The sequence below is a fragment of the Gambusia affinis genome, linkage group LG11 (assembly GCF_019740435.1).
Source record: "Gambusia affinis linkage group LG11, SWU_Gaff_1.0, whole genome shotgun sequence".
NCBI classification, from domain to species: Eukaryota; Metazoa; Chordata; class Actinopteri; order Cyprinodontiformes; family Poeciliidae; genus Gambusia; species Gambusia affinis.
The window spans coordinates 12,695,615-12,723,153 of NC_057878.1; the positions used below are offsets into that span (position 1 = coordinate 12,695,615).

Genomic DNA, 27,539 nt, shown 5'->3' on the forward strand with positions numbered 1-27,539 from the left:
GTGTGTGTGTCAAAACCAGTGGCACTTACAGCAATAGAACAGAACATACTGGTGCTAACCAAAAACTTGCACCAGTTTGCCAGATGAAATTGTATTCCTAAAACTGAATGTCATTTTAGGAGCAAGTCTCAATGTTAACATCAAATGTACAGTTTTGTCTTCATCAATAGTTCAACAAACTCTGCTCAGAGAAATATATTATTCACATCAAAATTATGGCTTGCCTCAGTATAAAAAAGGCAAGATGAGAAACCTATTATCTAAACACATTTTTTAAAAAGCAAATTTTAGCTTTAATTACTTTTAGGGTGAACTGCTGCTGTGCACTCCTTAGTAGCCTCCCTAATGAGAATCTGAGAAACACTACAGGCAAAGAACAGTTAACATTTAATTAAAGTCACACCATGTTGTCTTCTTATGTTCTGTCCTAGAAATATATCAAAGATGCTGATTACTGCTTATGCCTTTTCTCTCGGTTTGGTAGAGACTAATCAGGGAGGGGTCACAAAAGCTAAAGCAAGACACGATGAAATTGTTTTTTTAGAAAAACAGCTGTCTTTAAAAATATTATGATATCCTCTGTCAAAAATAAAAACTGCTGTGCATCCTTCTAGTCAGAGATAGGATTGTAGAAATATTTGGCAGATGAAAAGTATTAACAAGTGTTTGCAACTAAACTATTGGATCCTAAAGCCAAAATATCATAACTTCAAATCTCGCCAGCTCCTCCACACTATATAATGAGCCACGGGAAATTAGAAGAGAAAATGACGATTTTCAAGTGTAAAGATTCCTTGCAGCCAATCAGGCTTGGGAAACTTCTCACTGTAGATGTAAAGTGTATTGTGAATTTACTTATTTGCTTCAGGTGTCTTTTCTTTGTCGTACGTTCCAACCCATCAAATAATTTTAATATGAAAAGTGTGGTGAGCATTCGGCGTTTCCCACTTTTCAAAACAGCTGAAACTCCTGACAAATTAATATATTTCATAATTAAAATAATATATGTTATTGCTGCCTAGACTTTATATTCAGGGTGACCAAGTCCCAAGTCTTTGATGTTGGATTACCCTGTATTTAGTGCCACCCATCTTCCTACTTGCTATGTCCAACTTTCCAATCCCTCCTGAAGGGGAGATTTGTAGAATGCATAATTAACAATTATTGTCTTAAATAAGCTTTACCACTGCTATGGATATCTTCAGATCCTCCATTGGCCTCTTGGACGTTTTTCATTCTCCTTGTACAGTTTACAGGTACTGTGGTTGTACTCTTTCTATTTTTGGATGATGGATTGAACAGACCTCTGTTAGATGTCAAAAGCTTTGGATGTTGTTTTGTAATCTAACTCTACTTTGACCTTTTTTTTTTTTATTCCTGACATGTCTTTGTTGGACTTTATAATACTGTTTGATTAATGTTTGTGAAAAACAACTCTGAGGCCTTCATAGAACAACTTTGTTGATGATAAGGTCAAATTACACAGAGGTGGACCGAATTTAGTGAGTACGTTCCAGCCCGTACTCACTTACTCACCCGTATGCGGGGAGTTGGTTGCACAGGACATTATTTAAGGGGTTGAATACAATCTTGTTACACACTTTTGAAATTATTGTTTGTAAAAGTAAACATTTATGATTTTTCTTCCACTTCATGATTATATGATACTTTGTGTTGGTTTTTCATGACTGTTGCAATATGAAAAAAATTTAAGGAGTGGCAATACTTTTCCAAGTTATTGAACATTGTAAGATTTGTGCATAATTCTGACCCTGCTAAGGGGTTTAATGTTTCCTGACTATATATCTTCAATCTCCTTGGATAAAGTGTTGATGTCTCAGACACATGCGGAATGTATTTAAGTAGTTACATTCAAGGACCTTGAATGTTTAACTTGATCATGATGTTGTTCTGTAAGCTATCATTCAAATTCAGTATAAACACAATGCTTGTCCCCCTGCAGTTGGCCTCACAGCTGTGAGGGGGCTGCTGCTCTTAACTCTGCTCCATGCTCTTCTGCTTGTACAAACTCACGTTATCTTCATGCAGAGCTGTAGATTATTCTGGCAGCAGCAATCAGATTAATAAGTAAACAACCGAGTAATTGGCCTCAATGAAAGATTCATATGATATGGGTGTTTACTACAAGGGTGCTCATCCTGGAATTTGAAGCATTAGCCACCCATGATTATAATACATGCCATGACAAGCAGCATAACACCGCTTGACTTTTCATGAGTGTCTTTTTGCTAAACCTTAGCTTCCACCAATCCCCAGCTCCCCTCAGTATCCAAGAATCGCTGTTTTTATTGCATTTATGAAATACTTCTGCACAGTATTATTTTAATAAAAAAAAAACTCATTACTTAATGTCCACTGAAAGCCACCTCAATAAATTTGGCTTTGCATAAATGACACATAACAATTGCATTGTCATGCAGCACATGCGTCAGTAGGCACAGATGCCTGTGCTCCTGTGTCATCATGCTTTATTTTGACTTGCAACATCACAGAACACAAGCTGCATGCTAACCCAGTCATTACGACATAAATGGCAACATCAGAATCTGGAATCTATCTGCAGTTTTGCATGCAACAAAAAAGAGAGAATAGAGAGAGAAAGAAACTGAGAGAGAAAGAGATGGGTAGGTTGTGGGACTGGCCAATTTGTCTCCAGCCTGTCCTTCCTTCTCCTCTAGTGTTTGCATTTCTCTCCTGTTTTCCATTTTTCTTGCTTCCTCTGACAGTTAGAAACATAGGGGCAGACATTGGCCTTGTTGAATATATCAGACACAGACTTCCCCTTCCATTTTTTTTTTTTTTTTGACTAATTGGGAGCAGCAAGGCAGCTACTGCTCAGGCATGGCCCAGACGTTGTGACCCCATCTGATTCTGCCATTGCTTTCTAATTTCGTCCTGCATTTCAAACACTGGCTGGTGCTGGCCCACTTTTCTGTCCATGTGTCTGTGATAAAATACCACATGAAAGAAGCAGAAACCAAGGAGGAGCCGGGGGAAGAGCAAATGGATAGACCTCCACTTTTCAGTTCGCAGCAGCTGCAAGAATTCACTGTAATTGTGTGATCTTTTTACTGCTACACACACAAACATGACCTCATAGATAGTTTGTTCATATTCTTGAACATAAGGGGCTTCCTGTAATAAAGTACAGCTACCACAAGTGTACAGCAGAGAGGTTAATGCATAGGTCACACTCAGAGTAACTGCACTTCATAAACTTAAGGCTTCACCATACGTGATAGTAGGTTGTCTGGTTTTGGTTGTGAATAACAGTAATAGTTGTTTAATGCAATTATTAAGAAAATAGCCAATTATTTCAGTGTCAGCTGTTATTTCTATGTATATTTACCAGAAATATGTAATGACTAAACAGGAAATTAACCACAGAATGATCAATATTAATATCACAGTCCAGAATCAACACGTATGCTTAAAGATTAATGATTGTATTGAAAGGTTTTGTTGGTGAGGCCAATTAGCTTTAAGTTAATTTGGGAATTCATAGCCCTTAGCCGCATTTAGCTTAGTTGCTACTAGCTTCAAGAAAACAAGACATTTTAAAATGTTTTTAGGGCTATTTTTTGTAAAGGGAGAGGAAAACACCTGACTTTTAAGTGATGTTTATTAAAGTAAAAACGTATATACTGTTAGTATATGCAGTCAGATTGTAGATTATTTTCATTCTAGTTGATTTGTTAAGTCATCCTCATCATCATCATTTATTCCTACTATTCCTATGATGCAGAACATTTTATTCTAATGCAGACAACCTGATTTAGGATTTATTATACATCAGCTTGGCTTTGGTCTGTAATGTTTTGAACAAGTGTGAGGTAGTTGGAATCATTCGCTCTATAAATTAATTATTCAAACTGTAACATTTGTAACACACCTTTTGGCTGTCCTTGTTTCTGTTCCCTTCCTCTAGTCCCTCTTTGTCTGTTTCAATCAGTCAGACCTGTTTTGAATTGTCTCTCCCCCATGTGGTTGTAACTTCTGTGAGTTTCCCCTAAGCCAATCTGTTTTTGTTCATGTGACAAGAGGTCAAGCAATCTCTGGTTTTAACCTTAAAACACTGATGTATTCCTTTTTATTTTACATCTTTCTCTCATACTCGGCAATGTGAAAGATCTAATTTTATATTTCATATCCTAACATGTGTAAAAAGTCTATTATATCTTTAAACAATGTCCTTAACTTCATACTTTTGGACCATACACTGGTCCAGATTTTTGCCTTTATGATAAGACTCCTCTGTAAGAGACACACACAGGACAGACTGGCGTCAAAGGACAATATCTGCTGAAATAAGTTAGAGAGACTGACAAACTCAGGGTTAAATTTATTGTCTGTGGCAGCAGCAGAATTGAAATGCCTCTGTTACTAAATAAATACCGGTAATCTTTATCTAGACAACCTGATAACAATTGTCGAAGTTCTTTTTTGAAATTGTATATATATATATATATATATATATAGAGAGAGAGAGAGAGAGAGAGTGCATGGGTTTTGGAGCTGATTGCTTTGTATTTACTATGGTTTTCAGCAGGACATGTTTGTATACTTTGACAGCACTATTGATTTTTGTGTGTTTCAAAGTTTTATTTTTGATTAACATTGCAGTGTTCCTCTGCAAAAGTCTTGTCTTGAAAACACAAACACACACACACACACACGCACACAAAAAGAAAATTAGTAAAGACCTCGTAAAGAAATTCAGAGCTGCATCATGATTTAGGTTATCATCTTCTATTTTGCAGGTTTTTACTAAAACGTTCTTTGAAGCTTTTTGAAGGACTTTTATTGTTTGTATTTTTATTATCACAGATCTATTTATTAGTGTTTTTTGCCTCATTTGTTCTTAGGTCAGACTTCAACATGCTAGATAAAACATAACCCCCTTACAAAAAAATCCCATGAAAATCACGTGTGATCACATGTGATTTTCACATGTGAAAATCACACAAAAAATCACATGTTTTCACGTGATTTTCATGTGAATCACATGTGATTTTACCACGAAACGTTCCAAAATCACACGTATTCATGTGCTTTCACATGTGATTCACATCATTCACATGTGAAATTTGTGTGAACCACATGTGATCACATGTGAAAGTCACATGTGATTTTCATGGGATTTTTCTGTAATTTGCGCTTAGAAAATGGTCAAATTTTGATTTAAACCCCACATACAGCAATAGTGGACAAAGGCAACATCTGCGGTAATTTCATTGTTTCTACCTACTCACCCTTTGTCAAGTATGTGCAGATACATTTTAGCTGAAAAGTACTTGAAAACACCAGTTTTTACACCAAACTGTGACAAAGCAGAGCAGAGGCATTGGAAACACTTCATTTTTACATGTAAGAATGGAAACAAATATGAGCATTTTTGACTATTTGCCCATTCATAATAAAAATAAAATTGTATAAATTTTTTAAACAACCAATGTGAAAACCAGGCCTAATTTGCCTTACAAGATTAGAACAGGATTATCTAATATGTTGGTGACTTTGAGTCAGCAGGCTAGTTCACCCTGTGCTGTCTGTCACTTTAGCTAACCTCATGTGGAGCCAGCTGGCTTCTGCACACTATCCATGTCTTTGTGATATACTTTAGTCGCTGGCCTTGGGTTCACAGCAGACTGTGATCTGACTAGCCCAGACAAAACCTTCATTAACAATCACTTCTCAGTTCTCACTTCTTTCATCCTATAATTAAATAAGTAAATCATGAATATCAGTTGAATAATGAGAAATTGAGTTTAATCATGTGTGTTTGTCCTTTTTGTGTATTGTTGTCTCCTATCAGAGATCTTGTTTTTTTGCTGTCACACATGACAGTTCAGTTCATTATACAATGAAGTGATTGGTTAATTGGTTCTTCTGTTTCTCCATAACCTCCCTTGGCATCACCATTAAATGTAATATATAGACAAACTCCAGCTTTTTATTGGCACTGTACAAAATGACCATTACAAATCATTTATTTAAAAAAAAAACCTGAGACTTCAACAACAAAACTCAATGGTAGGTAAGGTTTTTAATTGGTGTATTCATGTGTATTGGTATTCACATGAATAAAATTTGTCTGTTGTAGTTGAGAGAGAAAGTGTTAAAAAAACCACAATCGGTAATGACTTTGTCATTGTTGTTTACCTGGTAAAGCTCTGCCCTCTAGTTCTCCTGACTGACTACATAATGATGCAACAAAAGCAGAAGGTGTTTTTTGATAACTTTTTCTGAAACGTCTCTGTTGAGGCTCAAAAATATTAGATTGATGTTTTTGCCTGGCACTTTCTGCCTGTATGATCACCATGCAGTCCTACCACCCACTTGTTTACAAGATGTGAAATGAGGTCATAGGCTCAGCACCATTTCTCGTGGGCTTTTTTTTTTGTGTGTGTTTTTCATTTTTATTAATTCACAACCACATTCCTAATTGACTGTTTATTTGGGAATTATTTTTAAAATTTTATGTTAAATATTATTAACGTTAAAGTTTGTAGTACATTTCATCACATAGAAAGAAAGAAAAACAAACTTAATCTTCTTGGGTCCTTATGGGAGTTCTGTATCTGATGTTACGGGAGCTATGGCACCCCCTAGCGGCACCCTGGCGCTGTGACTGCTACCCTTTGGTAAAATATCACAAAGAATTGATTGATATTGGAATATTTATTCTCAATTAAATTCATGACTGAACATATTGAACATGTATCATCCTATCCTGGTACTGAATGCTTGTGAAGGCAGTCCGCATGCTTGATGCCTGATTCTATTCCCAGGCGGCCATGGAAATTATTAGAATATCTGGATTCAATGATTTGGAAAGAATGAGAATAGTTTTTGCATTACAGGTACATCTATAATGAAACAAATAGAGTGATAAAATTCTATATCTTTTGTTACTCTTTTCATGAAGTGAAACTGATATATAGTGTCACTACATATAGAGTGTAATATTTTAAACCTTTACTTCTGTCATTTTAAAGATTGTGGCTTACTAGCAAGTAAATTCAAAACATTAGTGTCTCTGAAAATTACAAAAAGTATTAAGCTTCTTCATTATACTCACATTTTTTTAGATATATGAATACATGTATGAAGGCTAAGAATGATCCCACATTTTGGCAGGTTTTCACATCGATTGCAACTTCTAAGTAATATTTCTTCTCTTATGGTACACAAAAAAATTTAAATATCATCGACCAAACAAAAAAGTAACATGATAAATACAAGTGTACTAAAACTAAATGTGTCAATAGGACTTTCTAAAGTAGTAAATGCAACCTGTTTTATTGATAGTGTGCCCTAACAAATGTAATATGTGACTATGTTTTTGATAGGGTTTTTTTTGTCATATTTTGATAAGTAGGTGTGTATGCTGTTTGTGAGCTTGAAATTAAATAAATTAGGTAAATACTTTGCTGGTAGTAATGAATCATATATATTTCCAGGTTGTTCGGAAAAGTGTCACCTCTTCAGTAGCTAATCTAGCTAAGCCTTCGGCATGGATAGTACCTCAATAAATAGGTTACTAATCTGAGGGCGCTGGTTGCCATCTTTGGCATGCTAATGACATGGTAATGACCAGTCAGTATTTATTCCGGTTCCTGCAGCCGACAGCTCCTTATTACCCAAAGCTAGCTTATTGGTATCATTGGCTAGATCAGTGGCTGTCTATAGAAATAATGGAGCATGTGCCAGCATCTCATGAGTTTTAATTTTGTCCAGCAGCCCATATAATGACAATTATAGTAATTCCTTCCAATGAATACTTGCATAATGATGGATCTCAGTCATCAATCATTGCACATAGATCAGGGTTGCATGTCTCCTTGTATTGCACTGACTCAAGAGTCAATTCAGTTTGTACAATCTAGGGAGTATTGTGAGAACTTGGAACAAACATCATGACAGCATGGATCTATACTTCTTTGTTTCAGTCTTTCAGGGTGGCCGTGGTGAACGCTAACATAAAGCTGTCAATGGGCTCACTGTGATGCAAAGGCCTTCACAGTAAGCAGAGCTCAACCCAAAAGAGGAGAACTGGGGATTTGTGTGCAGCCAACAAATCTGCAGCAGTTAAGTAATGACATGGACCAAAATCAGTATTTGAATCTATAGCTCAATGAATTAAGATAGTTCTGAAAACAAAAGGCGTTCTGACCCACTACTACAGTAGATGTTGGCAGTGAGTGTACGTCAGATGAAACCAACTTAGTGAAATACTGTAAAAAATCTGAAGGTGAGTGTGTATACATGTTCTGTCCCAGCTGGAAGCCTAGCACCAGCCCTCTCTTTGAAGTCATTTTTCATCCAGCTGCTGTAGTGCACACTGCAGAGGGACACAACAGGGTAGGGGAGGTGTAGAGGGTGGGATGGATATCAGGTTGAAAGATTGCTGCACTGTGAAAAGAGACAAATTTTGATGTCACACAGAGCTCTAATAGCCAACATTTGGTTGTTTGGACTGCTTACATTATTTAAGAGGTGCGGTGTCTGTGTGTGCAGTGGTGGGATCCGACACAGGCAGAGAAACTTCATAAATAAGCCACAGGAATAGACAGTTGAAGAACTTGCTTCTGCATGTATGGTCTGGTGGATCCAACAGCAGCCTGGGTAACTGCAGTGGGTGTTGATTCATCACTCACACAAGGCCCATCTTGCTGATAATTATCTTTGTCAAATTAATTACAAGAGTAAGTGTCAGCATGACAATGCCGATAAATTACACTCAGATGACCTTGACTAATCAACAGAATGAGCTTTTGGGCAAATGCCGGGTGCATATGGATGCTCTCCTCGTAGAAAATGTCATCTTTAATGTTCATCTTTTTTCATGCTCATATCTATAATTCTTTCTGCCTGACTTCACTACTTTCTATTCTAATCTTATTTAATAAAACAGTTCTAAAAGCAAAGATGTCCATCTACAGTACGAGTTCTCTACTGTGTCTAATGATTAATTTTTGAAAATTTGATCAATTCTATTATGTTTTTACTAGCACCATTATGTGTTTTATTCTGATAACAGATATTTATGTACCTTTCACAATGAATGGCAATAGCTTAAACAATTATCTTCCTTTCTTTTTCTTGCTTGTCTTCAGAACAAGGGGTGAATTGTCAAACAATATACAGCGTACGAAGTATTTTCTATATTGGTTATTTTTAAGTGGCAATACGTATGCTAGCCTTAAAGTATGTTTCTCCTAAATAAAAAGGAAATGGGCAATGATACTATGGAAGACTCCAAATCCACATTGACAAATGAAGATATAAATAGGCAGTAAAAGCCTATGGGTTCATCTGTGTCGTCCATGAAAGAAGGGGTTACTGCGTAGGAAGTCATATAACCATTTAAAAAAAAAGACTCAAAGTGCCAGAAAAACTAGATAAGTATCATTTTTGTTTCATACACATTAGAAACAAAAAGACACCGCACAAAAAGAGGAAACCGCAATCGGCATATGCCTTTAATTACAACCTTTGTTCAAAAATCAGTACAATTTCAGTCATTATTCATGTTTGCAAAGTGTGGTGGGAGTACAATGACACTCCACACTGGAGACATGCTGATAGCAGGTGCCGACCACCTCAGTAGCTTAGAGGGTAACACAATCTTGGAGGAGGAGAGCACCTCCAGCATGCATGGAGGGAATTCATCGTTTCATAATTAATTCATATCCTGTCATGTCCATATCTTTCATTCATTAATTTTTCATGTAACACCCTGTTCTGCTGCTATTTTGCCATCCAGAGCACATAATGCTTGCTCCATTGTCCCCCCCCCCCCTCAGTGCCTGTTACTCTACTCTCTCTACTCTGTGTCCATATCTTTCATTAAAAGTGACTCAGATTATTTGCAAATAACTTACAGCTAATAGATGTTTGTAGGAAGTATGCATTTTAGTTATTCACATATTCCAAATCTACGATAAACCTTGTGCACCTTATTTTTGATTGGATAGTTACTCTCTGAATAGGTCACAAAATATGATGCAGTGAGTATACAACACTACATAAGACAAGCAAATCTGTGCTGAAATCAAATCAGACCAAATGTATGTAATTTGTCTTTGCAGAAATCTCTCACAATGGAGGGGAACAGCTTTCCTTTGTTAGGAAGAAACTTGGGCAGAACAGTGCGCTGTAACAGCAGCCATCAGCTGTGCCAGTGGGTACTTTTTATTAGAAAGATGAAAAACAAGAATACACTAAACAATATAACCACATCAGTTCATTCATAAATGAAATAGAGTGCTGGTAATCCTTTCCATGGAAAAATAAATCACTTAATGATTTATTTCAAGTCTTCTTCATTAAGCACCTGTCAGGTTCTATGTTTTTCGGTGTATTTATTTCTAGTTTCCTGTGTGTCTGAGTCTCTGTCTCACAATGGAGGGGAACAGCTTTCCTTTGTTAGGAAGAAACTTGGGCAGAACAGTGCGCTGTAACAGCAGCCATCAGCTGTGCCAGTGGGTACTTTTTATTAGAAAGATGAAAAACGAGAATACACTAAACAAAATAACCATATCAGTTCATTCATAAATGAAATAGAGTGCTGGTAATCCTTTCCATGGAAAAATACATCACTTAATGATTTATTTCAAGTCCTCTTCATTAAGCACCTTTAAAGGTACTCTCCAGGTTTTGGAATATTTTGTTGTATGCACTTATACTTACGGTATTTGACAGCCTGTGGGAACTCAATTTGAAAGACGTCCAGTATTTCAGGCAATTCATTTGACACTCTTAATGTTTTTCATTCTCAGTATTACCTGTTGCGTACTAAAAGAAAATAACATACATGTTTCTTCTTTCAAAACTTAAATGATATAAAATAGTAGATTGAAAATTTTGTTACATTTTCGTAGTTCCAAATACTACTTTGGAATTTGCTGCTGAGTTAACATTAGACTTGAAATGTCAACATTTTAGTTTGACAAAGTAGCTGTTTGTGGTGGATTATATTTCACTTAGACATCTTCTCTTCTGTTCAGTTAAGTATACATTCTCGATTTAATAGCCTCACTTAGCATGTCACTGTCGTAAATATCTCTGCTGTGTGGTAATTACATTAGCATGGCTTTTGTGTATCAAATTAGCAGCTTATATAAAGAGAAAGGGGTTGGTGTTAAGCTGCTGTTGATTGAATATGTGTGTCATGTATGGTTTGTACAGTTGCTTTGTTCTGCATGGGTCATAAACAGCAAGGTCTCCTGCTCTTGTAACATTAATAGAAATAAATAGTCACCTCATGTTGAGTTGTATTAGTGTTTGCTTTATGTGGGTTTTACCTTAAACACTGCACCCTGATGTTTTTGGAGTCTGCTGAAGTTGTATTTTCTCGCTGGCTCCTCAAGCCACCTTGGCTGAACCTGCATGTCTATTTCATGTCTGTCTTATTGCTGAGATCATTAGCTATGTTACATTTTCTCTAAATAACTGCTGTTGACATGGCTTCTGTGCTTGCCAGGTACTGGCGCCTTGGGCTAGTCATTAAAAGCACATGCAGCGATTCAGTCTGCACACATAGAAATGCACATTGCACATCGGAATGTTAAATGATGTCTGCTCTGCTAGGATTGTAGTAAATATACTAGACTCATTACAAATGCTCTTTCTTAGCAGTATTTTGTTGTTTCTGTTTACTTCATGGTCAATCACATCCATTTTTTGGTGCAGTGTTTAATCATGCATACTGGTTTGTTTCTGTCAGTGAGCGATGTTTTCTCTGCCTATATTTGTTGTAACTTTTTTTTCCCATTTGACTGGAAATGACCATGGAAGCACTACGAAATGATTCTACAATAACAAAGGCTAGAATCTGAGTTTTGTCTTCAAATAACTCTCATTTGACTCCTTTATTGCTTGAATTTCTTATTCATTTCATCTAGCGTAATAATGAAACTACTGAATGATGATCTGAGCTTTAATGGACAGGAGGATTTTTCGATCTGTGCACATGATTAAAATATTCAGAACTTTTTGGTTATTTTTAAAATTGTCTTTTTTTTTGTCTTGTGTACCTGTATAAATGCTTCTTTGATAGCTTACATCTATTGTTCTACTTTTTGCTATTTATGGGTATTTCAGGATATTAATCAATTTAGTTGATATTCAGTATGCATCTATGTTGCATTTTAGCAGGTATCAACTTCCTTGTTACAAGTTAAGTGTATATGTTATCTGCGTTGGAACGTCAGCAAGCCGTTTTTGTGTGGTTCCTTTTCTTGCCTTGTTATAATACAAGACGAGGCAAAGCACTGATCGATAAATGACACATTCACTAAATAAATGCCAGACTTTACAGAGAACATTGGATCATTTTATCAATCACAGTTTGTGAAGTTAAAGCCTATTTCGCTACATGAAGTCACATGCTGACAGCAAACAATAAGTGCTTTGCTAGGCAATTTTGCGAGATGTTTGTAGATTCCAGCACTCATATCTTCAATTATTGAACACTCACTGAACTGACCACCCTCTGCACCACTCAACACACATCCACACTGTGTTTTTCTACTGCTCTTTCCTACTCACTGTTGCAGCCAATGTGTTTTTGGTCAGGGTCATGCTCACCTCAGTTTCAAATCTTTCTCCAATTATGGTTTGCTTATTAAATTCTTTGTTTGATCATTCCTCTGCCTGATCTGCATTGTGGTTCCTTTTAGCAGCTAATTTCAAAAAATCTTATCTTCCAAGATCATAGCTGTGTGATTGGATACGAGGACTTAGTGAGGACTTAGATTTAGTAAAAACATGCCAAGTTGTGCAAGAATATTTTTTCCTTTTTGTCCTAATAAACAAACAAGTGTTTCTGCTGGCATTGGGCTCATTCATTTGATATATTTTAAAACTGTATAAAAAAAATGGAAAGGTGTGGCAGGAGGTTATGTTTTATAATAACTATAATAACTCCTTAATTCACACATAGCTCGAACAAATGACTTAAAAAAACTTCAGGTAATTTCCAATCACTTTGAAAAGTGATTCTCCATTTCATAATTTTACTATCCCAAAATTCCCTGTCATTCAGAAGCTTTGCTAATTGTTTAATAGATGTGCTGCAATGGATTTATGTTAGTCATTTTAAACATGTTCAGGAAACATGCGATTTTATTAAAAACTCAAGTGTCATCTTTGCAGGCGGTCCCTTCAGCTGTTCTTTACAGGAGACTTTTCTTTCAATAATTTCTGATCCTAACACCAGAGAAACTGATCTTCCTTTCCTAATATCTCATTGATAATACTAAAGAGATCACTTCCGTTACCCTGTGCATTTTTGTGTGTGTTTATCATGCACTGCGCCAGAGGTTAAAAAGGAATTAGCTTCTGGTATTCTGTGCCCTTCCTGCTTCTCTGTCAGCAGTTTAAGCCACAAATCCAGATAAAACATCGAAGACAAGGCAATGACAAGACAGGGCCATCCAGGGCCACTTAAAGCCAATAGTACAGGGCAGAATATAAGGCCTTCCATCAGCTACAATGATATTAGCCTAATTGTAATGAAATAATCTAATTCAGGAGCCAGCTGGGCTCACCTCTGCAGATCACCAACATGTGAGCACAGCAGTGGAGAACAAGGGGAAAGAGTATGTTGTGGCAGCATTTTGTAGCATGGTGCTTTCCAGTAACCAAATTGATATGCAGTATGAGAGATAGATTAGAGTACCAACACAATTTTATTACAGAGAAATCTTATCTCTCCTTTGGATGGTTTTACCACAAGAAAGAAGTAAGTCAGATATTTTGTGGCGGAATGTCAGATATCTCCATGATACACACTACATGTCTCTTTCAGTGCATAGAGCTAGTTTTACAAGACTTTGACAAATAGAAGAACATGTTTTCAGAAGGATTTGGATTTCCTGAAGCAAATTAGCTTTGCTCATCTACAACCAAATCTAATATGCATTTTCTTACAGTGACATAAAGTGTTCCATATTCTTACCAGATTTATACAATTTTGCTCTTTTTTTTTACATCAACAAACATAATTCTAATGTCAAGAAACGTTAACGTGAGTAAATACACAATTCTAATTAATCCAGACTGGAGAATTTTTAAAAAGGCCTTTCTGTGAAATGTCTTCAGAGTATGTGCCTCAAAATAAATTAACAGCAGCTTCTAAGTTTAGTTGTTTCTTTTTTCATGTTACCATTGAGCAAGAATTTTCAGTAAGTCACAGACTTAAAGGTTGATGCACAAATTCCTCTATTACAGGGTGTGTTTAGGATATTTGTTACTCTTACTGATTAATGGCAATTGTTAGCTTTGTATTAATGACGATATGGTTATCCCTTAAAGTTTAACTGGTAAAAATAACCTTAACCTCTGGCATTTTATTATTTTATTATTCTTTACAAAAAAGTTTTGGGTCCTCTAAAATCCTGTTTACTTTATTGTGGACTTGAAAATGTTAAAAGTATTAACACATCTCTAGTTTGAGTGATCATAAGTTCAAACTAACATTTTTGAATAGTGGACAAAGTATGAAACTTTATATAAAAAAACTGAATTTAAATAACTTATTTTACATATGAGAATGTTTTGGATGATATAAATATGTTTAAAGTTCATGTGTTAATTTAGACTTTAGGATATTGACTCAAATCCAAAGCATAATTTGCAGCAATCCGACAGGCTGTCCAGACAGATTGGACCAGATATAAGTCTCTCTTCAGAGACCTAAGACTTGACTAAGACTTTAAAGAATTTGGAGATGGCTTGATGTAAGAAAACATTTCTTCAGAATATCCTCTTTACACTAATTTCTAAGCCATATGTTAAAATAACATTGTTTTGCATCTTATGAAAAATAAGGAAATTAAAATAGAGGATCTTTATGAGTCCTTTTTTTTTTCTGAAGGATCAAAAGGCTGTTTACTTTTACAGAAAGCCCTGGCTACCATTTGGCAGATGAAATGAGGCCTTTACATCAAACAGTCTTATGCCACAAGCTGACATTTATCCCTGATTTTTATGGCGTTGTTTAAATGTGAGGTTTGCCTCAGTTCTGTTCTGCTTCACTTTGTTTGATTTTGACGCTTTTTGATCTCGGTTGTTCTCATTCTGCCTTCATGCTTACCTGTTGTTTTGAAATACTTCCTATAAAAAATAGAAAGAAAATGATTTTGTACTTTTACAACATTATGCTGGAGGAAGTACAGAATGAACAGGAGAAAAAGACAACAATATAAGCATGTGTAATAAGAGGAATAGTCTGGCATTAGTGATTGGCTAAGAGAAACCAAATGAGGATATGGAACAAGAGCCCTAATTATACAGGATAACCGTTTTCTGGGGAGCCCATAAAATAAATACATTATTCCCCAAAGTCTGTTTTTTATGTGACACATTCACAAGGGATAACCAAATACTGAGATTTTGCTGAAATTTACAAACATCTCCTGGATATGATGTTAACATGCTATTCCGCGTCGATTCGAGGAATAACGTGCGTTGATGTCCCATAGCTTGGTGCTTTGTTACTTATTCAAACAGAAGAACATGATTCTTACAACACTGTGCAATGCATGACATGAGCCGTCATTTGCATTTGATTTTGCTCCTTATGTTCAACCTGTTTGTGTAAAAAAGGTTTTGCTGCGGGTCAAAAGGGTTTTAATGCACTCCAATGCAGCCTCCATTTTTAGCTAAAGGCAAATAAAAATGCACCCAAGAAAACCAAAACTGCCTAATTCCACTTCTGATCTAGCCCATTTCTGTTCAAATAACAGAGATTCAGATTGGATTAGTATTATCACAGGGCCTCAGAGTTCAGCAGTAGGGCTAAAGTTTAATTCACTGTATTGTTTTAACCCTCCCGCGGTTTTTGCGTGATGCTCAAGAGGAGCGCAGACAATATCACAGTCGGACAGCAACTTGGAAAAAGCGCACACAGGGTCAATGTTACTCTGCCAGTCTGTGCACAGAGTAAAAAAACTTGTAGGATATAAATGATCCCATCTCTTAAGACTGTTAAAAGGTTGATTATTAAGGTTGTGTTGGACTGTAATTGAATCTAAATCACACGATGTGATTACATTTAGACTGCATTAGAATAAATAGTACTGATCTCAAATTCATTACGGATTCACATGGATGTGAATTTAGATGGGCAAGAAGAGAATCAAGCCCCGGAAAGAAGTTTGAAAGACGTTTCAGGAAGAAGTTTGATTGGTCTCAGGAGCGTGTGTGGTTTTTTTTCTGTCTATCCAACATGAACACCATGCCCTCAAGTTTGTTTTCCTGAGGTTCTGCTGAATAATGAAATGATACTGAATAATAAAGAGAAGTTCTCCTTGACTCTCGATCTGGTTAAGTTGACATTGTACTGTTCACTGTTGACCCCAGTCGTTCACACAAAACAAAGACTGAGCTCTTGCCACGAATAGACCTCAGTTCTTTAAACACAAAATGCAGAAGATATTTCCACAGAGTAAAGTTAATCTAAAAAAATAAGGCAGGTGTTACAAAGTTATACCTTACAAAGTACTAGATCTTCTTTGTGAAGTCACCATTTAAATGAAAGACTACTTATTCTAACATTAGACATTATTTTACAGCTTATTGAATGATTGTATTGAGTGATTGAAGAGGTAAACACCTCTTTATGTTGTTTTTTTGGTATTGTCATATTTTTGTTGAATAGGTTTAACCCTTTTTCTAAGTTTCACTTTGAGTTGCCTCAGATTTTCCTGGGATATAAGATAAACTAAATGTAATTAAAACTGAAGCAGTGACATGAACGCACACATTTTTATCTGAGTGCATATTCAGCCTCACAAGTATAGCAATATGCATACTAATGTGACAGAGGGTCTATGTTCAGTTGTGCTGTTTTGCATGTTATAAATGACTCCCAGCAGGTTCCAGCTTGCCTCACAGTCCTCCGAGAACTTCTTGAAAATTATTGGTTAATTGCTGCAAATGATAATACCACACAATGAGGGGAGCACCTAATCACAGGCTTAAGAATAAGGCACTAACCAAAAATAATTTGTCTTTTCTTCATCATTTGCAGAGGATCATAAGCTAATGCATCTTGATGTTATTTGCATGGCTGGGTTAAAAGGCCTGTTTTTTTGTTTGTTTTTTTGGGGGGGGGGGTTTCATTTGTGGGCACAAATTTTCTGGGTCTAAGCACAAACTCACTGTGTACTTTATTGAATACACCTTGATATTATACGGTCGGTCAAACTTTTCCTTAACGGGATTGTAGCATCGTGCATTTATTGTAGATTTGCCAGTTCCACCATTTAAAACCCATGGTTGTATTCAAGAAGCCAACCTAAAATATTGTGCATTTTCCACGTATGATGGGTGCAAAAGTAGTAATTGTCTGCCTACAAACAAAAAACAAAAAGATAGTAATGAAAGGATACACATTGCCACAATTTAGTTTAAAACTGCTAATTTTCTAAGTTCATGCAGTGGACAGCTGTGCTGTAAAACTAATATTTGCTTGTACATAAAAGGAAAATATTATGAAAAATATGGGAATATTTGTTTATGTGCTATTTGTGTCCTACTTTATTGCAGTGAAACATATATTCGTTCGCACAGTGAATCACAAGTCCAAGAAGCCCAGATGTTTGTTCACTGAATTAACTACCAAAATCAAAAATGTTTGTTTCATGCAGTTGAACCTAAAAGTTCAGCTAGTTTTTCTTAAATTAAAATATAACATATATAATTTTATGTTTTGATACATTTTATTCATTGCTCTGAGTGGAATACTGGAATAAACTGATTAACTCACTCACTCTGTGGTTACCTAGCAGCAACCTGTTGAGTACCTGGTATAGCAGAACTTTAAAGTTTCCTTCATAGCTGCTTAAAAAAAAAATAATAAAAAAAATAAAAACAACACCGAGAAGTGTAAACTGTGAATGAAAAGCAAAAAGTTCACTCAGTTTGTAAGCATTTTTGACATTCACAACAAAAAACTAATCAATAACTATTGATGTTAACAAATATAGAACATTTTTTTAGTCATACTGTCCATCCTTTAGAAATAATGAATATTTATTACATTGAAACAATCCCAAAAAAATGTTTTATGAACATGCTGATTAAACAGTGAAACAGCATGTAAAGCATATTTTCCCAGTTGATATATCTTGAGCTACTTCCAAATTACTACACCCAGATACTGTTGGGAAGGAAACTCTGTACATAGCCTACAGCATGATCCCCTGGGAGCATTCCCATTGTGCTGGAAGGTCCCAGTGTGGCCTTTCAAGATGGGGTGAGATTTCTAACAAACAGATTATCTGGGGACAACAGGCAGCCACTTCTTCCATTCAAATTTTTGTAGGAGCAGGTGCAGGAAGTGAATAATGCAGCAGCATATAGAACCTGACAATTGATGTACCCTTCTGTCCTGGCACACAGGGGAATAGTCCTTCTCCATGGAGTAAAAGAGAGGGCATTATGCTGTCTCCCAAGAGACTGACGGGTCAGCTGGTACCAAAGCAATGCCATACACAACCTCTGGTTTTAGCCTGTGTTGCTGAAGGAGGAATTCCCCTTTTGGGAAATGTATTTGTGTGGGGATGACAAAGCCTTTGTGGATTGGTCCCTTGTTTTGCCCATGTTATGGAGAAAGTCCTTGCCCTTAACTCTGTGTAAGTCTTGATCCTACTTACACAGAGTAGGATCTGTGTAAGTGTAAGTGAAAGTCTGTGTAAGGACACAAGACTTTCACAGCCCTGCACAGGATGTTGCTGTGCAGGGCTGTGAAAAGAGTATATGATACATACCTACCACCACTCACTTTCTGGTTTGAGGATAATTAGTTTAGGTTAAGACTGTCCTACAAATATTTCTGAATGCATGTCCATTTCAGGAAAACATCTGCAAGGCTTCTAAGATAAATCTGTTGACCTCATTGACTTTAAACGCTTTGTTGGGTTCAGTCTTTGCATGTATGCGAGATTCTCTCAACTCAATGTGCATAAAGCAAAAAAATTTTTTATTTTTTTTTGAGATCTTGCATACATGTTGTTTTCTTTTTAGAAAAAAGACAATTGTTGTGTTGTGTTATTTTAAATGCTTGATTTTGTCCTCAGGGTGCAGTTTTGCAGCAGTTGGCTTTCTTTTATCAAGATTTTATAAAAGTGCTTCTTTATGTCATATTTTACTCAGACACCATTGGATGGGCTCTAAAAATAGATGTTAGCCTTTTGAAATCTGTGCTGTGCACCTGGTGATACTGTGTTTCAAAGAGGATGTTGGGTAATACCTCTGTATTGACTAACAAACTGATGACTGCCCAGCAACAAGCACATTCATTAAACAGTAGATATTAGGATCAACAGGATAACTGCACAGCCTCGCGTGAATCAATAGCTGTAAAGGTCATGATGGTGTATGAACGTGGCATAAATGCGTATGCATGTGTGTGTGAGTATCATCCAAAAAAACATTTCCTAACTCATCAATATCGTCTCACCTCTCTGTCTTCCACCTAGATGGTTTATAAGCCCTGGCTGTGTTCTCAGTACTTCCAGACCACCCAGATACACTGCAGCAATCGAATCCCCTGTGGCCAGTACTGCCTGGAGGTTCAACAGCGCTGCCCCTTTGTCCTCCCTGACAATGATGATCTCATTCATGGGGGCAGCCCAAGTTTTGTATGCACAGGTAAAGTTTACTTATCTCATAATATGTAATTCTTTTTTTTTTTTTTTTTGTCTGTTTTACCAATGTGCATATCTGTGTTTGTAAATTTATTGTTGTCTTTTTATGCAGCAATCACCAAAGTACTAGCTTAGTGTTAGTATGTTTTGCACAATTAAGGTCAGAATAATTAGTTCCCCAGATGAAATCACAGAAAAAAGCTATTTCCTTGGAAATGACCATAATAAAACTTATCATACTTGCATTGCCTCCAAAGAAACCATAACTAAATCTTTACAATTTTGTATAAGTTCTATGTATTTTATTGAAGTGTTTAATTGTAACTAGAAAACTGAAAAAATGTGCAATGTGCAATAGTGTGGCCTCTTTGTGTTAATAGTGTTAAAACAAATGGCAACATAGTTTCACTGAACTGACTGTAGACAAAACTTGCAGAATAAAATAGTTATTTTGCTTTAAACACAAGCATTTTTTTTAGCAGGTCACGCAACACAGTCAGGCCTCAAGCTGCTGCAGCTATAGCCTATCTCTGTCACTGTGAACCTCATTATAAAGAGTGAAAAAGGAGGAAATCAAGACACGATCAACAAAATAATTTACAGGTGAAATACAGTTTTCCAAGCTGGGCCTCAGAAAATAGATGTTACTGTCAAAAACCGAGCCTGTGAATCAAGGCTGTGTTTCACCAGGGATGAGGCTACCCAATCAGAGTACACACGAGCTACAAGGTGTTTTACCAGAACCAATCGTTTAAAAATACCGTAATCTAAACCCTTGAGCTAAAACCCGGTGTCAGACTTAGAACGCCACTTCTTCAAAACATTAACAAGATTTTAGCTAGTTTCTTATTTCTATTTTAATATCCCACCAGATATGCTAAGAGTTTTGTTGGTGACAAATACCAGTATACAAAATCAGCGGTTCACAGCTGTAAGAAACGTTTTCTTTATCGCCACACGCACAAAGCCAGCTTTCAACCACCATGCAAAGCCATGCTACCGTAAAACTGCTCCTCTTGTGTGCTACAGTGACATTGTGGGATTCTATTTCATAGTTTATGCTGCCTCCTAGTGGTCGTGTGGAGCAACACATTTGTGGGTGTTTCCAGATCCGATCTATGAAAATAAGCATATTTGGCTGCATTTGGTGGTTTGAACATCAGTGTTTTGCTTTATCATGTTTTATTAAAATAGACAAAGTAAGGCTAAAATTCAGTGTTTGAAATCTTTTTAGCTGCCATCTAAGTCTAATAGTTACTTAAGTAAATGTAGCTAGATGCTAATCACCTCTAAATGTAGCACTAGACTTTGATGGATTTCAGTCTGTGGTGGTGATAAATAAATAAATCAAAATGTAAAATTCAGGGTTTCCACTGCTTGTAGAATTTGATCTCCATATTCATCTGCTTTGCCGGGCCTTCCAATGATCACAATAATTTTTTTCCATGGAGAAAAATGCTTCCTCTCTCCATCACACTGGATTTTGAGAAGATTTTGGAAGTTTTTCTTTTGCCAAAAAACAAAAACAAACAAACAAAAAAAAAAACACATAAAAAATCGAGTCAATATCAGACTGTTATTTTGCAAAAGTTTTGACAAGTAGTACACCTTCTTGTATAAAAATGAAATAATTAAGTCTTTAAATTGTCTCCTTTATTTTATCTTAAACATCCAGGGTTGCTGGAAGTATACCCATCAGGTGTTGACCCAAATGCAGAGTGCTGTGACGTGCGGTGGGATTCAAAAGTGGACAACTGTTCCAGAGGGACCCTAAAAAGAACTCACCCGCCATGCCAGCATCGTACCTCCCTCAGCTCCTCTGCAGCCTGCAGACTGTGTAACAGCCGGCTCAAACTCTGCCTGCTGGTCCTGGTCCTCCTACACACTGTTGCCAGCCTCACTGCATCCCACAATACAACAGGACTAGGCCTCCCCACCTTCACGCCTCTGGAGGAGAGCCCTGCCAACGAAGAGTGATGGAGCAGCTGAGCGGATGTGAGGTCGCAGAAGGTGGGGGTGGGGGATTCCCTCACCATAGCAACCAGCTTGGAAAAATACAACGGTTGATGCGAAAGGCTGGAGCTGTGTGCCTGTAGACATACTGCAACACTTTATGAGAAACAAAAACACATGGAATGCTTTGAGATGAGAGACCCTTAAATCAATCAAAACATAGAAGTGACTAAAGAAACAATCTCCCACAAACTAAGGGATACAAGATGTCCCTTTGGTAGAAAAAAGGGACAATGCCACAACCTTTGTTGAGAGGGAAGGTCAGCTTCCTCGTGGCTGAGTTTCTCTACGCTTTTTTACACTGTGTTCCAATTATTGGTTTCTGTTGCACTGGCTGACTAAGGAATAACATAATCATATTCTTTCTCTAATGTTCATTATTTGTCTCTTTTGTGGTTCCCTCATTCAGGAACAAAATGATTCCTCTAAGAAAGACAGAAAATGTGGAAAAAAAAAATTAGCAGCAAGTGTGCGTGTGTGTGTGTGTGTGTGTGTGTGAGAGAGAGAGAGGAAGAGAGTGAGAGAGAATGCGCGGATGTTGCTATGCCAAAAAGTCTATTTAAAAGGCTAATGATTTCATGGAGAACCCCTCAGATTTTCTCTGCTCCTCCATGGGGGTTTGGTCATATTCCTGTCAGGATTTCCTTGGGTTTTAATGTGGTTCTGACGTCCATTAAAATGTATTTGTTTAACTAAGGCTTACAGGCCTTCTTCTAACTTAGTTTTGCGAGACAATATTCACCAGATAACACAATTTAGTATCAAAATACTTTTTTTGTGTTCCATTAAAAGCAAACACTGGGCTCAGGAAAGTTTTCTAATACTATTTAAAATGTTTCCTTAACTAACCATTGATTTTCTTATGCTGACTTTAAAGACACTTAATTTTCTCTAAATCTAAATGAGGAAAGTCAAATTTGACATTCCCTTATGGTGAAATCTCAAATGGTACTTTGCAATTGCACTCGGTTAATTTTTTTTTTTTAATTCAAAATTCAGACACCTTTATTTTTCTGTATCTATTATCTGTTTTATTTTTCAAATGTGAGGTGGTGAACGAAATAGTTTCATTTTGGTACACTTTATTTAACCCTCGCACTATCCAATTTAGACCCCACAAGTTTATTACGACTTTTACTCAGAAAAAATGTGTGCATGGTTCAGCGGGGTCTCTCTGACCACACAAGATATTTTACAAGTTCTTTTTTGTTTGTGTGTGTGGTTTTAAGAATTAACTGTCTTACAGGACAACCCTTGACCCCCGTTTTCCTGTTGTCTGAAGACTACATTTGTAGCGCTCATCCTGAGCATCACTGAGTTGGTACCACTATTCACAACACATTCTCACTCCCGACTCATCATATATTGACGAGTTGGAACGCCTTCTGACCATGCGTCACATATTTACGCGAAGGGTACCCCTTTCGCATCAATACTTGACGACTTGGGCAGGTTCCTTCAGCGTCACATGTTGACGATTTGGGAAGGTCGCATGTTTTACATGGATTATTCACGCGAAGGTTTCTCGCAAACATCGAACCTTCAAAACCCCACGATTGGTTAGGTTTAGGGAAAAAATTATGGTAAGGCATATGGTAAAACCCCTTGCGTCACATATTGACGCAAAAGGGGTACCCCATGCGTCAATATATGACGAGTCGGGAGTGAGACTGGGTTGCTATTCAACAGTCGCCTCTTGCTCAATGCATTGCATTTTATCCCACCTCAAGAACACAAAAAGAAGAGTTCCTCCATTTTATATGTTAAGGGGGGCGGTGCCCTGTGCATAAATTGCCCAGGGTTCTATTTATGCTTGATCCGTCTTTTCCAAAAACACAAAGTACTAGACTTGAACATCTTAGAGATTTTAAGCTCAAGCCCTAATTCATTCAAGGACAACATGATGACTGGATGTTATATTAATCGCTTTGCAAAACTAGCAAACCACAACTCTCATTCAGGTTTGTTAAATTATAATTTGGCTATCTGCCATGATGTGTAGTCTTTGCTCATCTCTAATCACAAAGGCAGTTTCAATCAGTTTACCTCAGTTAAGCTGGAGCATGAGGGCTCTGCAAGAAGAGGCCACTTGTATTGTCAGAACCACATTTAATCCCAAATCACATCCGGTAGCATGCCCACTGTTTGTATTTCTTTACTTTAAGCATCACAGATTCCATTATGTAAAGGGCTTATTATGAAATACAGAACAAACATTGTCATTCATAGTCAGACACATTTAAAAGTCACTTGTTTTACCTTTTGCTTGCCGACAGAGAGGATGACAATGCCTCATTCTTATTTTCACGGAAATTCATTCAACTTCAGTGCAAAAGGCCTTTTTTACTGCAGTTGGAAATCAGGAGCAGAAACAAACACAGAGAAAGGAACATGTCACTGTTAATGAACGCTCAAAGTCAGTTCAGTTTACTTATTTATTAAGCCTGGGATGTGTGAGCTTAGAAAGAAATGGTGTGACTTTAAGGGCTGACCTCTTTCCTTGGTTCTGTTTCTATTTTGTGTCTCTTTGATTAACGTGGCTGGGAGATCAGGTATCTGCTAAGAGCAAGGAGATGTTGCTGGATACATTTATTTTCGCATTCCAGTTTGTTTATTATATGAAATGTTCCGTCCAGAATCTGATGTCATCAGGTTATAACATTATATGGTGAATTTACGTCCATCTTTATTCCATCTATGTCAATATATATTTATATACTGGCTTATCTTTACATTTGCTGCTCAGACATTGGCCCATAGTACTCTTCACTATTCTTGTTTGCATGATAAGCTCCCCATCCACCCATCCTGGTTTAAGTTGTCTACATCAGTGACAATAATGCTGCTATGCTAGGCGCCACAACTAGATGAGAGATATATTTATTCTTTTATATTATTGCTGCTGCTGGAGGCCTACAGTACGAGAACTGTTAGATGGTTAAGCTCTGGGAGATTTTTTTTTTTACCCCTTAACTTGTGTGTAGAAGGGTGCTGCTGCTGTTATGTCTGTACTTCTGTATATATTTTATTTTATTTTACTTTATTTATTTATTTTTTCAGTTTAGGTTTGTTAGTTATTCTTTTGCTCTGAGCTAATTGCAAACATCTTCACATTGGGGTTGCTAGATGGATACTACTAAAAAAAGCTGTCTTCAGACTGCAGGGATATACAATACTATTAGATTTTGCCCTGCAGCCCTGCACTCGCATAAAATATACATTTCAAACATTACTTTTGACACTAGTGTCATACTCAAATTTCTCTTTTTTCTTTGCTCTCCCCAGTCTGAAAAAAAAATAAAAAATCCAAAATCTTACAAAATTAAGTAAATAAGATCGGAGGCCTGGGTAAAAGGAAAATGAGCTTCATCTATTGCCAAGGTTACCCCTGTTTTGAGTTACATGTTGCAAATTCACATCCTGATTTTCACATCTGAAGAAAAGATTCTCACTTTTGTTTGTAGAATCTCTCAGTTAGCAATGCATATGACACAATATGATCACACAAACTTTATGTTGCCAACGTTAAAAGTACAAGTAGAAGATCCAATTTAAGTGACTTACAAGAATTGGCGGTTTTTGATATGGACAATATGACTTACCACACAGACTGTCATTTTGACAGCGCAGCAGAAACACAATAAGTTGTATATGCAGCTCTGAAAAAAAAATTTAAAAATCAGTTTCTCTGATTTTACTTTTTAAAGCAGTATGTCTGAGTAAAATGGACATTGTTCTTTTATTCAATGAACTACTGACAACATGTCTCTGAAATTCTAAGCAAACGTAGTATTTATTTGCAGAAAATGAGAAATGGTCAAAATAATGAAATCCATGCAGCGCTTTCAGACCTCAATTGATGCAAAGAAAACTAGTTCATATTCATTTAGAAATAACAACACTAATATTGTAACTCAAGCAGAGTTTAGAAATCAATATTTGGTGGAAAAAAAACATGAGGTTTTCAATGAGGTTCAGTGCAGTGGACTCTTAATTTTTTCCAGAACTGTTTATACAAAATTTATTACATTTTTATATGTTGTGTTTATGCATACAATAAAAGTGGGAAGGTAATTTTTCTAGAATGACTCCTCCGTTGATAATTTGCACATCCTGACAATGAGGAATGGGCCCCATCTGTGTTCTGCACTGTGTAAACACTAACTGAAAATATGGCTGGACAATCACCGATCACACAAAATGCCATGTTGGACAGACTCCGCACCTCTCTCGACAGCTAAGAATATACAAATAAATAATAAACAAAGCTTCAGTACGAACATACAAATACAAAAGGAGTAAAAATAATTGGAAAACAGCTGCCTGGTTTGATCTGACTCGGTTTTAGATGTGACATTTGAATGTTAGATTCAGAAATGAATGAAAACAATAAGAAAGCCTGGATCTGCCTGGGAGGAGGAAAGTGATCAGACAGGGCACCATTCTTGCAAGTGAGTTCACTTTATCAGTTATATTAAGAGGCATGCTTGAGATGCATCATAGTTCTAAACATAGACATGGAAAGCATGTTGGTATTATGCATCTTCATCGTTGTTGCATGGATGTGAGTGCCGTCTATAGGTTGTCCCTTTAACCCAATCCTTTCATGCATAAACATCAACTATTTTCATTTTTACATGCAAGAGATCTTCAAACAATAAAATTAATTGAATCATTCTTTGTTGGTCATGTTGGTCTTGGAGGCATGCATGCAACAAATACTTCTTACTTTCAATGTATGTTTAATTCTGTCAGAATTATATGGCTTTACACTTAAAGAAAGCAGTGTAAGCTCATTTAAATCCAGTCTTCATCCATGGAAATGGTCTGTAGCAGCTGTACGCTCTGTCATCTTCCATCACATATAAACTAAATTTCTGTGGTTTGTTCCTACATATTTAAACTATTATTGCCTGTTGGCCTCAGCTCAAGTGAACCTATTCAAATGAACACAAATGTTTTACTTTCTCTGTCTTTACAGCGGTTCCTTTCTCTTTCCCGTGGATCTATGCAGAAGCTCATTTCCTTTTTTTTTGTTGGTTGTAATGGTGTTCCTTAGTATGCTGAACAATGTATGTCTCTCCTTGTCTTATTTAAGTTACTGCCTTGTTACTTTCTTCTTCTGTTTCTCTGATTTGATTTGATTTGAACGTCTTAAATCACTGATGTTTGAAGACAGTGTGGCACAGTTAGACCAACAGATTTCACCCTCAGCACCACAGCCTTTTTGTGAAAGACTGTGATTCTCTGTGTGCGAAGGTAAAAAGTTTATTATTCTAGAGATGAAAAAGGCTCAAATACATATAGAACTACCATTGCGATTATGATTATTATTACTATTATACTACCAGTATATTGTAATATTATAGATGCTTTAGTTCAAGTAACTTCTTAAATTTTTTTTACAAACAACTTTGAGATGAATGATTTATAAGAGTCTCACAGGTCATGATCTTTTTGAAAAGTATGAAAACTACTGCTACAATTACTAAAATTGTGTTCTAATGAAAATAAATACAAATATAATGATACTGTTCTAACTTTGTTGTACTTTTGCCTGGTGTGCCTTGAGACTGAATGTCAAAAAAGTGTTCACAGTGCAAAAACACATTACATCAGCAACACAAAACTAATATTAACATCTTTATAATCTGATAAAGTGAAACATTTTTTTCACAAAGCCTAAGAAGTTATACTGATAAAAGTTATAGATGAAGGTCTTGCTGAAAATATGTCATCAGACTCAGCTTTTCATGGCCTTAACAGAGAGCATGCAGTTCCAACATTAGCCATGAGATGGCAGTGTTGACTTGTAAAATCGAGTGTTGTGGGGCACACGTCCAA

At 36.5% G+C, this 27,539-nt stretch overlaps 1 protein-coding gene across 1 annotated transcript in view; it reads left to right on the plus strand.

The window, feature by feature from the left end:
* The window catches only part of LOC122839416 (transmembrane protein FAM155A), an 86,124-nt gene extending 58,958 nt beyond the window's left edge, over window positions 1-27,166 (plus strand). The window contains exons 2-3 of the mRNA XM_044130958.1: window positions 19,515-19,686; window positions 21,358-27,166. Coding sequence (XP_043986893.1) covers window positions 19,515-19,686; window positions 21,358-21,659 — 474 coding nt within the window. The 3' untranslated portion in view covers window positions 21,660-27,166. The remainder of the gene's footprint in view (window positions 1-19,514; window positions 19,687-21,357) is intronic.
* The last annotated feature ends 373 nt before the right edge of the window (window positions 27,167-27,539 follow it).